The sequence below is a fragment of the Ammodytes marinus genome (assembly GCF_949987685.1).
Source record: "Ammodytes marinus genome assembly, chromosome: 10".
Lineage (NCBI taxonomy): Eukaryota > Metazoa > Chordata > Actinopteri > Uranoscopiformes > Ammodytidae > Ammodytes > Ammodytes marinus.
In genome coordinates this window covers 20,433,634-20,447,541 of record NC_137214.1, presented here as the reverse complement: position 1 = coordinate 20,447,541, position 13,908 = coordinate 20,433,634, and the positions used below count along the sequence as shown (strand labels likewise).

Below are 13,908 nucleotides of genomic sequence, written 5' to 3'. Positions count from 1 at the left end.
TGGCTCGGCTCACAGCTGAAGCCTCCAGAAGGGATGTTGAGAAGCTTAACCGACTCCTTGCTCTGGTGCTACAACTCCCTCTGGAGGACTTCCTGTGCAACTACGTGTAAAAAAAAAAAATTATTCATCAACTGTATTGACAATATTTTAATTAGGCCTATGTATTTATTTATATATCTATATGTCTATTTAATCAAATTTCAAATTACATCTACTCGCATATCTACCATTCACAACTTAACTATGACAGGTCTCAATGCTACCTTTAGACCTAGTACTAGGCTACTAACACCAGCTTTATTCCTACACATGTATTTGCAAATATTTAAACTGTGCACACATTTTGTAAATGCTGTTTAAATTTGTAATGCTATGTATACATTCTATACAGCTTTTGAATTTCCTTTGTCATATTTTCTTTATCTTACATTGCAGTACAACACAAACTACTGAAAGGAAATAATACAATACTTAAAATAGTGCAACTGTATATTTATTGTATGATGGCTCTGGGATATTGAATTAATTAAATTGTAAAAGTGTCTGTTGAACCATTACCAATGGTCACAAATCAAAAACAGTAATGTACATAAATATTACCCAAAGCACAGATCTTGAAAGAAAATGTATATATAATCCCAGTTTTACACAAACAAGCACACACACACACACAACAATCAGAAGCTCATATCTCATAGAGTTTAGCTTTATGAGGCATGCCAGTTCCACAAAATGAATGTAATAAAACTCATAACTGCGAATGTCATCCTACATATTCCCAATAAAGGATGAATAAGCAGTTTTATATTCTACCATCAGTTCTTATAAATGCCTGTCTGCAGAATTAAACCCCATAGGCATAGTACATCTGAAGTCAATTCCCAACATTCATATAAAAAATAATTAATTACTTTAAAATATAGTGGGCACCTTTCACTGATTCTAGTTGAACATTTTTGATGGATATCCCTGGACAGGCAGTATTTTGTATGTGGCTGACAGAACACTCGTAAAACCACTCTGTCTGTCGCTACACATCCTGAGGAATTCTGGGTCGTCCACCTGTGCACTCGCACTCCTCTTTACAGTGGTGTGGATCAGCCTGGCTCTGAGCCTGAGTCTGCCCTTTGCTTTGGCAGGTGGGGCAGCAGGCGGTGTGTCCGTCCTGTCTGCAGCCCGGACAGGACAGAACCAGCTGACAGCAGAACTGTGTGGAACAGAGCTCGTACTGGTCCCAGGGACAGCTGCAGTACCGGCAGTCTAAACACAGACACAATAAAACAAAGGCCAACATTAGACAGCAACTAAATGGGATTATTAATGTTGCTGCTGATAAAACAAACAATTTTCAGGGGCTGTGTGCACACACTAACCTGAAATGACGTCATTGTTGGAGGAGATGGCGTAGCGTTCGTCGAACACAAAAAGTTTCCCTCGATAGAAACCATCGGGGAAATGCTCCAGATACTTGTGGATTCCACCTTTCAGCTGGCAAACCTCTTTACACACGTCCTGCAGACAGGGCGGAAGCAACAGTTATCAATGGAAGTTGCCAATGTTGCACACAATTTGTCTTCAGTGCTGAATATTTTAACTACAGCTTGAAAAAATATGTTTTATTTTCTTAAATCGCTTGCTTTAAAGCCACTACGAGTAACATGGCACGTTGGCGTCCCCTTTGGACAAAAGCGGTAGTATTTTTACGACGCCCGCTGTGAAATTGTATACACGTTGCTTGGCAACACCCTCGTCCCGCCCGTAGCCTATATCACTCTCCCTTTTAACTTTTCTTCATTGCATTCTCTTTTTTTTCTTTGATGGTTCAGCCCCGTTATCAGTCATTATGACGACAAACAACTGTCTCAAACAAGGCTCCCGCTCCCCTTCCCTCACCTGGAGGGATAGGCTTCTCAAATTGCGTTGTTGCGCCACACTGAAATCTGCAACCAATACGGATATGTGACCATAGAGCCTGCACGAGCGAACCAAAAATCGGACTGGGTGTGCGACCAGACCAAAAGCAGTAATAAAAACTATATAAAAAACGTCTTTCTTTGCACTGATGGTTTGCTGTTAAAGGTAATTTATGATTATCAGAGGAAACATGAGGCTGTTTAAAAGATATTTAAATGTTACTCGTAGCCGCTTTAAGTGACGTGGACTGAACAGTTACCCCTTAGTGGAGAATCATCATCCAGCAAAATGTAAGCTACTGCATGGCAAATCAGTTCCATAAACTGCTTCACATTTAAAAAGGCAAAAGGCATGCTCAATTCACATCTGACACTGGTCATCTTACTTTGGAGAGGAGGTAGGCAGAGGCGCGCTCACAGCGGATCCCTCCTGTGCAGTACATCAACACCTTCTTGTCTTTGAACAGCTCAAGGTTCTGGTCAACGTAGTCCGGGAAGTAGCTGAACTTACGAATGTCTGGGGCCAGACACTGGGTAAACTGCCCCTGGGAGGGGAAAAAAAGATCATTCACGGTTCACAACAACAATCAAACATTGCAACCTGGTTTTATTACGGTTTGATTCTGATAATTGTGTGGATATTGCCCCTTTTCCCCCATTCTTACTGGAATTTTAAAGGTCAAAGGAGTAGGAATTCAGTAACTTTAATTAACAGTGGAGAAAAACTCCACTTCAGTACCAGTCACCAGTACCTTGGCAGTTTGTCATTCTCACTGTAACAAGTTAGACCTAGTATTTGTTTAAGGTAGCTAGTGTTTATATAGCACACATGGGGTAAAATAATGACCAGATTATTGACAATTAATTCAGCCTGTAGCACATGTGCAGGTGTAAAACGGACACACCACTTACAATTTTACTCTCGTAAAAGTTGCGGCAGTCCAGGAGGATAGTGTCATGGCACGAATCCCCTTTGTCCACAAGAGCCTCCACCTCTTTATGGAACTCCTCAGGCTCCAAATGAACTCCTGAGGCGCAAGGCAGATTTGTAAATGTGAATTTAAAACAGTTGTAGTTGGAGTATTTTTATCGTTGTATTATTTTAATTTATACAAACCTGCCAGTCGATAGGAAATAACATCAGGATCCACCCCCATTGGGACAATTTCCTTATAAACCCCGACCCTTAGGTTTGTGAAACACTCTGCACCGCCATCACTTGTCTGAAAAACACACACGGACACACAGACATTTTGAATATGATTATCTTATGTTATGTTCATTATTTCTCAAAAGAAAAAACAGACTTAAAACTTCCCACACAGTGCAACACAGTCAGAACATAGTTCATATTCATGCAGGGTGCTTATGTAATACATATCTATTAAAAAAAGGCATATATGTATGTTCCGCTATCCAACCATTAATCTGACCTTAAAATCCTCCTTATCCATCTTGAAGAGAGGGTGTGAACACATTGCATGGATGTAAATGTCAATGGCCACATTAGTGCCGCCAACTGTTCCATTGATGCCTTCAGATGCCATCCTCACCTGAAAGAGACCATGGTACATTGAGTGAAATGTTCCTTACTTTTAGAATATTATAGTATTGTGTTTAAAAGCTTGATCTGTTCCCAGTTTCTTTCTCACATTTTGAGGAGGGATGAGAGATTTTATTTGAATTCACCTTGCCGTTTAAGTGAAGCTTCTCACACAAAGCTTTCTGCCAGGCACAGATGACATGTGGATCCTCCAGTTGACAGTAATGATAATAGAGGAGAACCTTACCTGGACCCCTGAAAAATAAGAATATTATCAATTCAAATTAATTCACATTTTAGAAATCACATATAACCATGTAGACATGGACAGCGTAATAACAGGATAATCAACATTTGGCCATTACTTTTGAAGCCGCTCTTCAGAGATGTGACTTGTCGAGGGTATCCATAGAGAAATGTCCACTGGCCCGGCCTCGCTCTCGTTCCCTTGCTGCTGCGTCTCAGTATCTTCTTCCAGCCGTCTCAGCAGACGCTCGTACGCGGCCCTGGTGAGCTGCTGTGTTTCAGCCTGGTGAGTCCCGGCCACGTGTTTGTGTACGGCAACGTGTTCGCTGAAGGTCTGACCGCAGCAGCTCCAAGATGTGCCTCCTCCTCCTCCCTCTCCGTGACCACTGTCTCTCTTTGATGCCACAAAAGCAGCAAAGGACTATGGAGATGGAAAAAAAAATGTGTGGGAAACATTTGAAAACTATTCAACATTTCAGCATCAGAATCAGAATCCTTTATTGTCATTTTACAGTGCACAACATATGTGTAGCAGCATCCTGATGTACAGAGCTCATTGTTCCTGTTAATTACTCCATAACCTGATTCTACTTGTGACCCCTGCTTGGTAACCACTGATATATTTACGGGTCACAGGTTACGAAATGTTATTATTTCTTTTAATCAAACAGTGCACAACTTATCAACAATATATCTGTTTATTTTGTATTCATTTTCTGACTGTTATCATTTAGAGATTACATGTTATCTTGATAGACACTGGAAATTATTAGCTGATGGTTGAATTAAAGTGGGTTTAATGGTGGATTCAGTCCGGTGGAGTGAGTTACTGGAGAATGTTTGTTACTTAAAATTACTTTTTATCAACACAAGTGAATATCTTCTCATCACGATCTGCTCTGTACGCCCTTATTTCGATTGATTCTTCCAAACCTGCTCATGTCACTGTACCTGCACACACCCTGTCCTCAGCAGGGTTCACAACTCTGATAACTAAGTCTTCATAAAAGCACGTGTCGAGTGTTTGTGTGGTGCCTCACCTTTCTCCTGCATAAGCTGTAGTACCTCCTCTGTGAGGCGGACAGCTGCTTCTCATGTTTTACTCCATCGTATGTTTGAGTGTCCAGTTCACAGTCCTTGAACGGTGTGTGATCTGCTGCCATTTTTGTTAAAAAAAAAGCTCTTAATTGATATGACAGTCCCAAAGTTAGCTCAGAAAAAGTATTTAGCTAAGTTACAGGACTTAATACAATTTTCTACAAGAAGCTCCTTCCGCTTTGTAGTCTACACATGTGGGAGTGATACATCGCCATACTAATCATTTAACCATTAGATATAAAGTATTAAACACGACAGTAATTCATTTCTTCTAATCAGCAAACGTGCAGCACAGAATCAGGCAGTAAACACATGAGTAAACACCGGGAAACAAAAGACGGTGCACCTTCCGGTGTGACCCGGGTGTGCATCACTTGAATCAGACCGCTATTATTTTCTTGCTCAAGCTCAAGCTTCGGCCAGGTTGAATGATCCAGACGCTTGTTGTTTAGTCTACTTGTTACTTTACATATATCTCCTCGTCGGACTACGTTACATTAAAAGCCAGTGGAAAATGTCTAGGAGACGACACAGCGACGAAAATGACGGTAAGTGGACGTTGCATGTGATTCATACGTTATGCTAACGGGTGGTGGCTAGCTGACTTTAGCCTGTGTGTGGTGCGTCAATCGCTTTGGTGCATTCACGGTGCATGCTGTCTGATGCATTATGCTATGATGTCAGGTTTTAGGCTTATCGCCGGCTTCAACGAAGTTACAGCACAACAAAAAATTAACAACTGGTGCAATTATTTTCGTGAATGTGGCTTTGAAGCGTACTGCCCTAGCTAGCGGCGGAAGAATTCACCGGTGCTCATTTACCGTTAGCAATTAGCGGTTCGTTACCAAGGTAGCTAATCGATATAGGGGCGGTAACCTGATGGCAATAAGAAAACAATTACTTCAATGACCGGATCTTCTATAAAATGTACTTCTGCTAATGTTGTCTCCTCATATGGTTATTTGTTATTTATAGTTTAAAGTAGAAATCATCCTTTAACTGAATGTTCATTGAATAACTTTCATATCACCGACGTTAACTTCACTTAGCTACGTTGTGAGTCGTGAATGTGCTCCAATGAGTAGGCCTATATAAATAAGTACATTGGTATACATGAATAAACGATTAATTCTATTGTATAGACGCGTTCATTCATACATCCCAGCTGTGAATCAGAACTATAATATACATTTCCCATGAAGTGTTTTGTTTTGTATTGTCCATGCAGCTTCCCAAGGAAAACAATCTAAATGTCTTTATCATCGTGCTGACTTTCTTCGCCTTTCCAACAATTGAAAGGACACACAAAAGACAGAAATAAGGCAAACAATAATGATCATTTTGATCCATGCAATCTAGATATCGGGACTTTTAATCAACCTTTATAAAACACTGTCTCTTATCTTGGTGTTAAATAAATAGGGTTAATAGATGCCCCTGGCTACATGTGTTTGTCACTCTCTGGTAAGCTTTTCATGTGTGAATTTGGTCAAATGCCCCTATTAAAGAGAGGCTAGTTAACAATCAACAGTAAAATCTGAGTTGTCGACCAATACTACGACATGTCTCAAGTCTCTTTTTGCGGTGAATGATAACCTCAAGTTATTTTCTCAGCTGACGTTTTTCCTTCCTCTCACTCTGTGTTTACTTTGTTTCTCTCAGGGGGTCAGGCCCACAAAAGGAGGAGAACATCGGAGCCCATTGAAATTGAAGACCGCCTGGAGTCCCTGATATGTCGTGTCGGGGAAAAGGTAAAGAGTCAACACTGGCACTATACGTTCTGGTTCTGTTTTGCCTAACTGGTCCAAATGGCATTATGCTTTACACTCAATCCCTTCCATTCTTTGTTAAATATTACAAATGTTAAATTCCGTCCTTTTTTATCTTTACAGAGTACATCGTCCCTGGAGAGCAACTTGGAGGGCCTGGCAGGCGTGTTGGAGGCCGACCTTCCAAACTACAAAAACAAAATCCTGCGCATTTTATGTTCTGTGTATGTTCATCCGTTCTCTTCTCATCCGTTTTTCCTGTTGAAGCGATGCGTGTTTGTTTTGCATGATAGTTTTTTTTTTAACTGAGTATTCTCCTGTCAACAGCGCCCGCCTCCTGCCTGAGAAGCTGACGGTGTACACCACTTTAGTCGGCCTCCTGAATGCCAGGAACTACAACTTCGGTGGCGAGTTTGTCGAGGCCATGATCCGACAGCTCAAGGAGACGCTAAAAAACAACTTGTACAATGAAGCTGTTTACTTGGTAAGCGAACGTCTTTAGAAGTAGCTGGAATGATTCTAATACCTTATTTATTTATTTATTTATTTATTAACATTCGTCTTTGTTTTTTTAGATCCGTTTTCTGTCTGACCTGGTCAACTGCCATGTGATTGCTGCTCCTTCAATGGTGGCCATGTTTGAAAACTTTGTCAGTGTTACTCAAGAGGAGGATGTACCACAGGTAGGTAGAAGTCTGAGGTGGAGGGATGGTGCCATTTTGTTTATTCCACTTGGGTAATGAATAGTACATTACATGACGTGATGTGAGGATAATGTGTTTTGTGTCCTCAGGTGCGGTCGGACTGGTTTGTGTATGTGGTGCTGTCCTGTCTGCCCTGGGTTGGGAAAGAGCTTTATGAGAAGAAGGATGTCGAAATGGACAGACTTTTCAACCAGATCGAAGGCTACCTTAAGTAAGATGCCTTGTTTTCTCGTGTGTCGTCTCTTTGCTATTTGTGTTTCTTTACTCATTTTTGACTGAATCCTTTATTAGTCTGCTCTTCCCTAATGTCACACTTTTTTATCATTTCTAGAGGCCGAGCAAAGACACACGTCTCCATGCTGCAGGTTTGGACAGCAGAGAAGCCCCACCCACAAGAGGAGGTGAGAGCCACACGTTTCCCTTCATCTCGTTTAGAAAAGAAGGGATGTCCATTTTTTATTTATTTTTTTCCCTGACCAATAGCAGTCGCTAATTAACAGATCGTTTGCCTTTTACCGACAAGATTGTTTTATTTTTGAGAGGAGATTATCTCTCATATTTTCCCCCAACTCTACATCTAGTCTGCATAATCTGTCTGCCCCGTGTGTGCTTAGGCTATGACACACACACAGGCCGTCACCTACAGCAGAGCAATTTAGTGAAAGATAATCCGAAGAATTAATGTTTAAAAAAAACATTTAACTTATTAAACTGTATTAATCGGTCCTTCTTATGGGTTAACGGCAAAACGGTTTATCATGAACAACCGTAATAGAAAATAATGTAGGACACACTGTTAAATTGTACTCTCTCTCTCTCTCTCTCTCTCCCTGTCCTGCACTCAGTACCTGGACTGCCTTTGGGCCCAGATTCAGAAGCTGAAGAAAGACCGCTGGCAGGAGCGTCACATCCTTCGTCCATACATCGCCTTTGACAGCGTGCTGTGTGAAGCGCTGCAACACAACCTGCCCCCCTTCACCCCGCCGGGCCACATGCCCGACGCCCAATACCCCATGCCCCAGGTCGTCTTCCGCATGTTCGACTACACCGATGCCCCAGAGGTACCTTATGACATGGCTTTTATAAATGCCCATCTTTATCTCAACAGTAATGAGGCATCTTGATTTTTTTAATCAAATATTAAAAATGAATTAAACATTTTCCTGTTCATGTTGAGCTAAGTCTACTATCGTTTGTTCTCTCTTTCCTCAGGGCCCGGTTATGCCCGGCAGCCACTCTGTGGAGAGATTTGTCATTGAAGAAAACCTGCACTGTATCATAAAGACTCACTGGAGAGAGAGGAAAACATGGTGGGTAGCAACCTCCATTATGTGCACAATGAACACCCACTCAGATGTTTCAATGTTTCTAATTATTTTCCTTTGTTTCTTTCAGTGCTGCCCAGTTACTTAGCTATCCAGGGAAGAATAAGATCCCACTCAACTATCACATCGTGGAGGTATACCAGTTATTGACAGGCTACATGCTGAAAAACTAGAGAAAAATAAACAAAACAAGTGTTAATTTATTTATTTATTTATTCATGTTTTCCCCCAGGTGATCTTTGGAGAGCTTTTCCAGCTGCCATGTCCACCCCACATTGACGTCTTGTACACCACACTGCTTATTGAACTCTGCAAACTGCAACCGGGATCACTGCCACAAGTCGTATCCTCCATTCTTCCTGTCCCTGCACTTTATGTCAACACTATTATCCAACGGAACGCCCAGAAATGTCTTACTCTCAACTGAACAGACTGGTGAACAAACAGTGGGCAATATAGACAACATTATCACAGGATTAAATTGATATTTTCTCTATATTGAATTGTTTCCTAAAGTATGCAAAAACACACTCAGGTTAATGTTGTCACTGAGCCTCGTGTGCTTTTTTAAATGTTTTACTTCAGCATAATCCTGTAATACAAAAATAAACATCTGTAGGTATTCAGGATTTCACACCAACAGATTTTGGAAAACATTTTTAATCATGGGTTCAGAGTTTGCCTTAACAGCTGCCTGTTAGTTGGCCCAAGCCACAGAGATGATGTACATGAGACTGGACACCATGAACACCACCTGCATAGACCGGTAATCAAACTGCACCTTTTACTTTTACTGGGCGAGTGGGAACATGTGATGAAATGGGTCTGTGATTTAAACCTGCCGTTTTGTCTCTTTACTTTTCTTTCCTTTTTTTTTTTTGCGCAGACTAATCAACTGGTTTTCGCACCATTTGAGCAACTTCCAGTTTCGATGGAGCTGGGATGACTGGTGAGTGACTCTGTGTACAGGTGAAACATTTTAAGCAGCTGTGACGTGTTTGAAATTGACACACTGACTATGCCGTGTCCTCTTCTCAAGGTCTGACTGCTTGACCATGGATCTAGACAAGCCCAAGCCCAAGTTTGTCAAAGAAGTTCTTGAGAAGTCCATGAGGTATCAAAGCATTAATAATATTTTCACTATGCGTTTACATCATGAGATTGTCCCTCTCTTTCATATTACTAGGTTGAAGTGAATTTGGAAGCAGTGTTACTGAGGCAATATGGCAGTGGAGATCAAGGAATATATCATATAAATCAGTTTTATTGGGGGTCAGATGTCACACTAAAATACTTAGTTCACTTTGCTTTTTAATTTTTCTTTTAGATTTTAATGCATATGTTTTCCCATCCTTTATCCTTTGAGGAAAGTTTTATTTTACCCTTTCATCTGGGGAGTGTCTGGAAACTAAAGTCCTGCTTTTGCTTCTCTTCTCTACAGACTTTCCTACCATCAGCGGATAGTGGACCTTGTCCCTCCAACCTTCTCGGCGCTCATCCCAGCTGAACCCATCTTTATTTACAAATACATGGATGAGAGCTCTGGTAAGCACACCTGTCATGTTATACTGTTACACAGCAGTGCTATAGGGTGCTACCTTGCAGTGTGACATCCTGAGCAACAACCACCCTCATTATGAATCCTCTGTCAGCATGGAAAAACAGATCTCCATAACTATCGCGATTGAGTTTGGACACAAATAGCTGACAAACTGTCTCTCCCGCCTTCCAGCTTCATTACCAGGCTACCCAGTCTCCGTCACCGTCTGTAACGCCATCAAGAACCGAGCGTCCAACGAAGAGATCCTGACCTTCCTCAAAGAGGTGCCCAACCCAAACCAAGAAGATGATGATGGTACGTTTCTCTCTTGGAGAACACTTTTTTTTTTTCTCAACTACCTGACTACTTTGAATAATACAAGCGGGCGAAAGGATCCAAACTTTGTAAATTATCTCCACTTGACAACATCCAAAAATTTGATTTAACACTATCTATGGAAGCCATGTTTTTTTTATACAATATTCCATATGTACATGGTGAAATAAAATTAATGTGTTTGCATTCCTTTCTCTCTCTCGCTCTCTCTCTCTCCCTCCCCCCACCCCCTCCTTCCAGATGAGGGCGAGAGCTTCAACCCTCTGAAGATCGACGTGTTCCTGCAAACTCTGCTTCATCTGGCAGCCAAGTCCTTCAGCCACTCCTTCAGCGCCCTCGGCAAGTAAGTTAACCCACCACAAAAACTAAGCCTGTTGTGACTTTGTCTTCATTACTACGGCGTATAAGGGCCACTGGAAAAAACACACACACACACACACACAAAGAAATGGGCAGGGGGGAGGGTATTATTTCAGGAAAAACTTGAATGACTATTCTCAGAGAAAAAAATATAAATTTTCTAAACTAAAGTTGTAATTTACATGGAATCAGTTTGGCTTTTTTTCTGAGATTAAAGTTGTAAATTTGACTAGGAAATACTCTAGCTGTAAAACTTCATCAGACCTGGAGCAAGCCTTCCACAGATGACATAATCAAATGATGCTTTGGCTATAAGTTCTGGATGCACAAAAGTTCTCACACACACACACACGTTGGCCCTAGTATGCCTTAATAAATTATTCTGCCCTACAAAACAAACTAAGAATCCACATTGGCATCATTAAAACAAGCCTTCATACAATGGGGTTTTGTATTGAATGACTCCAGAGCTGTATGTGACCTCCCTCCAGGTTCCATGAAATTCTGAAGAACCTGACGGAGTGCGACGAGGGGAAGCTTCACATTCTGAAGGTGGTTTATGACGTCTGGAGGAATCACCCTCAGGTACAAACCATATACGCCTTAACTGTGGAGGTTCTTCACTGTGAAACAGCTCCAGCTCAAAGTGTCTTTGCTGCCCTTGCAGATGATCGCAGTGTTGGTGGACAAACTGGTTCGGACGCAGATCGTGGACTGTGCAGCCGTCGCAAACTGGCTCTTCTCCCAGGACATGGCTCATGAGTTCACCAGGTGGGGTTATGAGAGTTCAACACAGGACATGAAAATGAACGCTGTTTTTTTTTCTTTCTTCTAGAGTGGATTATTTTAGCAATACAGTCAAATAAAAAAATTCTCTCCTCCGTAGACTTTTCATTTGGGAGATCCTGCACTCCACCATCCGAAAGATGGACAAGCACGTCCAGAAGATCCAGGTGGAGCTGGAGGAAGCCAAGGACAAACTAGAGAAACAGCAGAACAAGAAGGTAATTGTGCACCACGGTCACGCCAAAGGAACACCGAAGGAGTTTGATTGTTGAAAGTACAAGGTGTGTGTGTGTGTGTGTGTGTGTGTGTGTGGGGAGCAGCAGAAGGACAGCGGAGACGACGAGGACATGGATAAGAACAGTGAGGATGAGGAGGGCCAGCTGGAGGAGCAGATCGACAGGCTGCAGGAGAAGGTGGAGTCGGCTCAGAGCGAACAGAAGAACCTCTTCCTCGTCATCTTCCAGGTAACCACCCACACAGCGTCTCTTCACATTTCAACTTCCGGGATCGATAGCTCATACGCAAAATGTTATTAAAACACAAACGATGCCTATTTGCTAACACCTCATTAAACCAAAACCAGATGTCCTCTTACTTTGAAAATCAAACTGTACTGCACTGAATAAAAATGAAGGGTTTGAATATTTTTCCCTTATGTGTTGTTGCACTAATTTGACGGTCCCTGCACTGTCATCTCCCAGCCCTGCACATAGAGAATAATACATTATTCATCCAATTTAGAGGACGTCTGATTTTGGCAAAACTGAAGCTGTGACCAATATCTGCCTTTTTATAACAATGGCAAAGATGCATCGTTTGTGTTTTAACAACATTGTAACATAGCCTTTACCTGTTGACTGTAGAGATGAATACTAGTAAGGAGACATTCATGCATTTCTAAGCTGATGGTAGCGGTTTTAACACGTCTTTTCTGCGCTCATCCCACAGCGTTTCATCATGCTGCTGACTGAGCATCTGGTTCGCTGTGAGACAGGCAGCGTGGACATCAGCACGCCCTGGTACAAAAACTGTATCGAGCGGCTGCAGCAGATATTCCTCATGGTAAAACATTCACACACAAACACACATACAGACACAATGCCGGAAGACATTCCCTGCGTTACAAATTGCACACTCTTTCTTTTTTCTATTCTACATACTACATCTGACCATAAAAACAATCTAGTTAGCATGCAGTAGGCATACAATTGTGACAATTCTTTTTACTTGTTTATTTCATCATAACATTGCACCTTGATCTTGCCTCTTGCTATTATATCCGTTGATTTTAGTACGGAGGCTCTGTCAATGTGACGTCACTTCCACTGCGCATTGGATTGTGGGTCAGAATCGCCATAATTTGATTTAACGCAAAAAAAAAAACGTCGGATTTAGTAGACTTCTAAGGATATTGAATCTGACCACAATAATTGGGACATCCTTATTACTTTTTCTACCATACTATATAGCAGAAAGTATGGGTATTTGAATGCAGCCTCTGTGTATTCTCTCTATATGACATGGCTTCTCCCCACAGCATCATGTGACCATCCAGCAGTACATGGGAACCCTGGAGAACCTGCTGTTCACCGCAGAGCTGGACCCCCACATCCTGGCCGTCTACCAGCAGTTCTGTGCCCTTCAGCTCTGAGACACACACACACTGACACACATAATTAGGTGAAAATGAAATGTGTACTTGTGTTCACACAGTACCTGTGCTAAACTTACACATTAGAAACTACCAGCTCTTGCATCAAGAATCTCCTCATTACAGTTTTTTATTTTATTTACCTGTTTGGTGCCATTGGAAGTGTTAGTTTTGTGCGGACACATGAGAGGACGTCTTTTAAAAGTAGGGATTTAAAATCCTCTGTCATTCATTTGCTGTAGTGTTCCTCTTTTCTCTTGTTTTTGTCATTGTTTCATTATTATTTTTGCTCTGTTTTCAATTGAGTTTATTTTTACATCCCCTGCTAGTATTCTTATGAATGGCTCTTTTTAAAACCGCGCTAACTGTCCCGTGTGCAGAAGGAGCTGAAAGAATGATCAGAGGAGAGGAGATTTCAAGTTGGCTCTGATTGAATCTGAATCTAGAGAGCGCTCTACTTTTTTATATTTGTTTTATGTGGAATTTGGAAAGAATTAAAACTCTTCAGAGTCTTTATCCGCCCGCTTGTCTCTGTGTCATGTCATTTTCTTTACCTCTGCTGCTGACTGCCAATCACACATCGTATTTGTGGCATTGGCGTCTTGCATCACATAGAATGGTTGAATTGCACATTGAA

The 13,908-nt window shown here is 41.5% G+C and overlaps 2 protein-coding genes across 3 annotated transcripts; one reads left to right on the top strand and one right to left on the bottom strand.

The window, feature by feature from the left end:
• Positions 1-3: 3 nt before the first annotated feature.
• Positions 4-5,085, bottom strand: tstd2 (thiosulfate sulfurtransferase like domain containing 2). Of its 2 annotated transcripts, XR_013845059.1 has the most exons (10): positions 4,743-5,085; positions 3,822-4,123; positions 3,603-3,711; positions 3,347-3,466; positions 3,031-3,136; positions 2,826-2,941; positions 2,300-2,458; positions 1,374-1,512; positions 931-1,260; positions 4-100 (listed from the first exon to the last, which is right to left on the bottom strand). XR_013845059.1 is itself a non-coding variant. In XM_080035230.1 (9 exons), the coding sequence occupies exons 1-9, from the start codon at positions 4,863-4,865 to the stop codon at positions 1,031-1,033; spliced, it is 1,404 nt and encodes a 467-aa protein (XP_079891356.1). In that variant the 5' UTR covers positions 4,866-5,085; the 3' UTR covers positions 607-1,030. The 2 variants fall into 2 exon arrangements, 1 of the variants encoding a protein (XP_079891356.1); XM_080035230.1 differs by lacking the exon at positions 4-100 and having other exon boundaries at positions 607-1,260.
• A 103-nt stretch (positions 5,086-5,188) lies between these two features.
• ncbp1 (nuclear cap binding protein subunit 1) lies at positions 5,189-13,787 on the top strand. The gene is made up of 23 exons (XM_080035011.1): positions 5,189-5,348; positions 6,463-6,551; positions 6,693-6,793; positions 6,897-7,053; positions 7,145-7,252; positions 7,363-7,484; positions 7,605-7,674; positions 8,119-8,334; positions 8,486-8,583; positions 8,669-8,732; positions 8,831-8,941; positions 9,300-9,364; positions 9,485-9,547; positions 9,638-9,712; positions 10,040-10,143; positions 10,331-10,453; positions 10,715-10,817; positions 11,326-11,419; positions 11,502-11,605; positions 11,721-11,838; positions 11,941-12,084; positions 12,569-12,682; positions 13,158-13,787. Exons 1-23 carry the CDS (start codon positions 5,315-5,317, stop codon positions 13,269-13,271), a joined length of 2,391 nt encoding a protein of 796 aa, XP_079891137.1. The 5' UTR covers positions 5,189-5,314; the 3' UTR covers positions 13,272-13,787.
• The last annotated feature ends 121 nt before the right edge of the window (positions 13,788-13,908 follow it).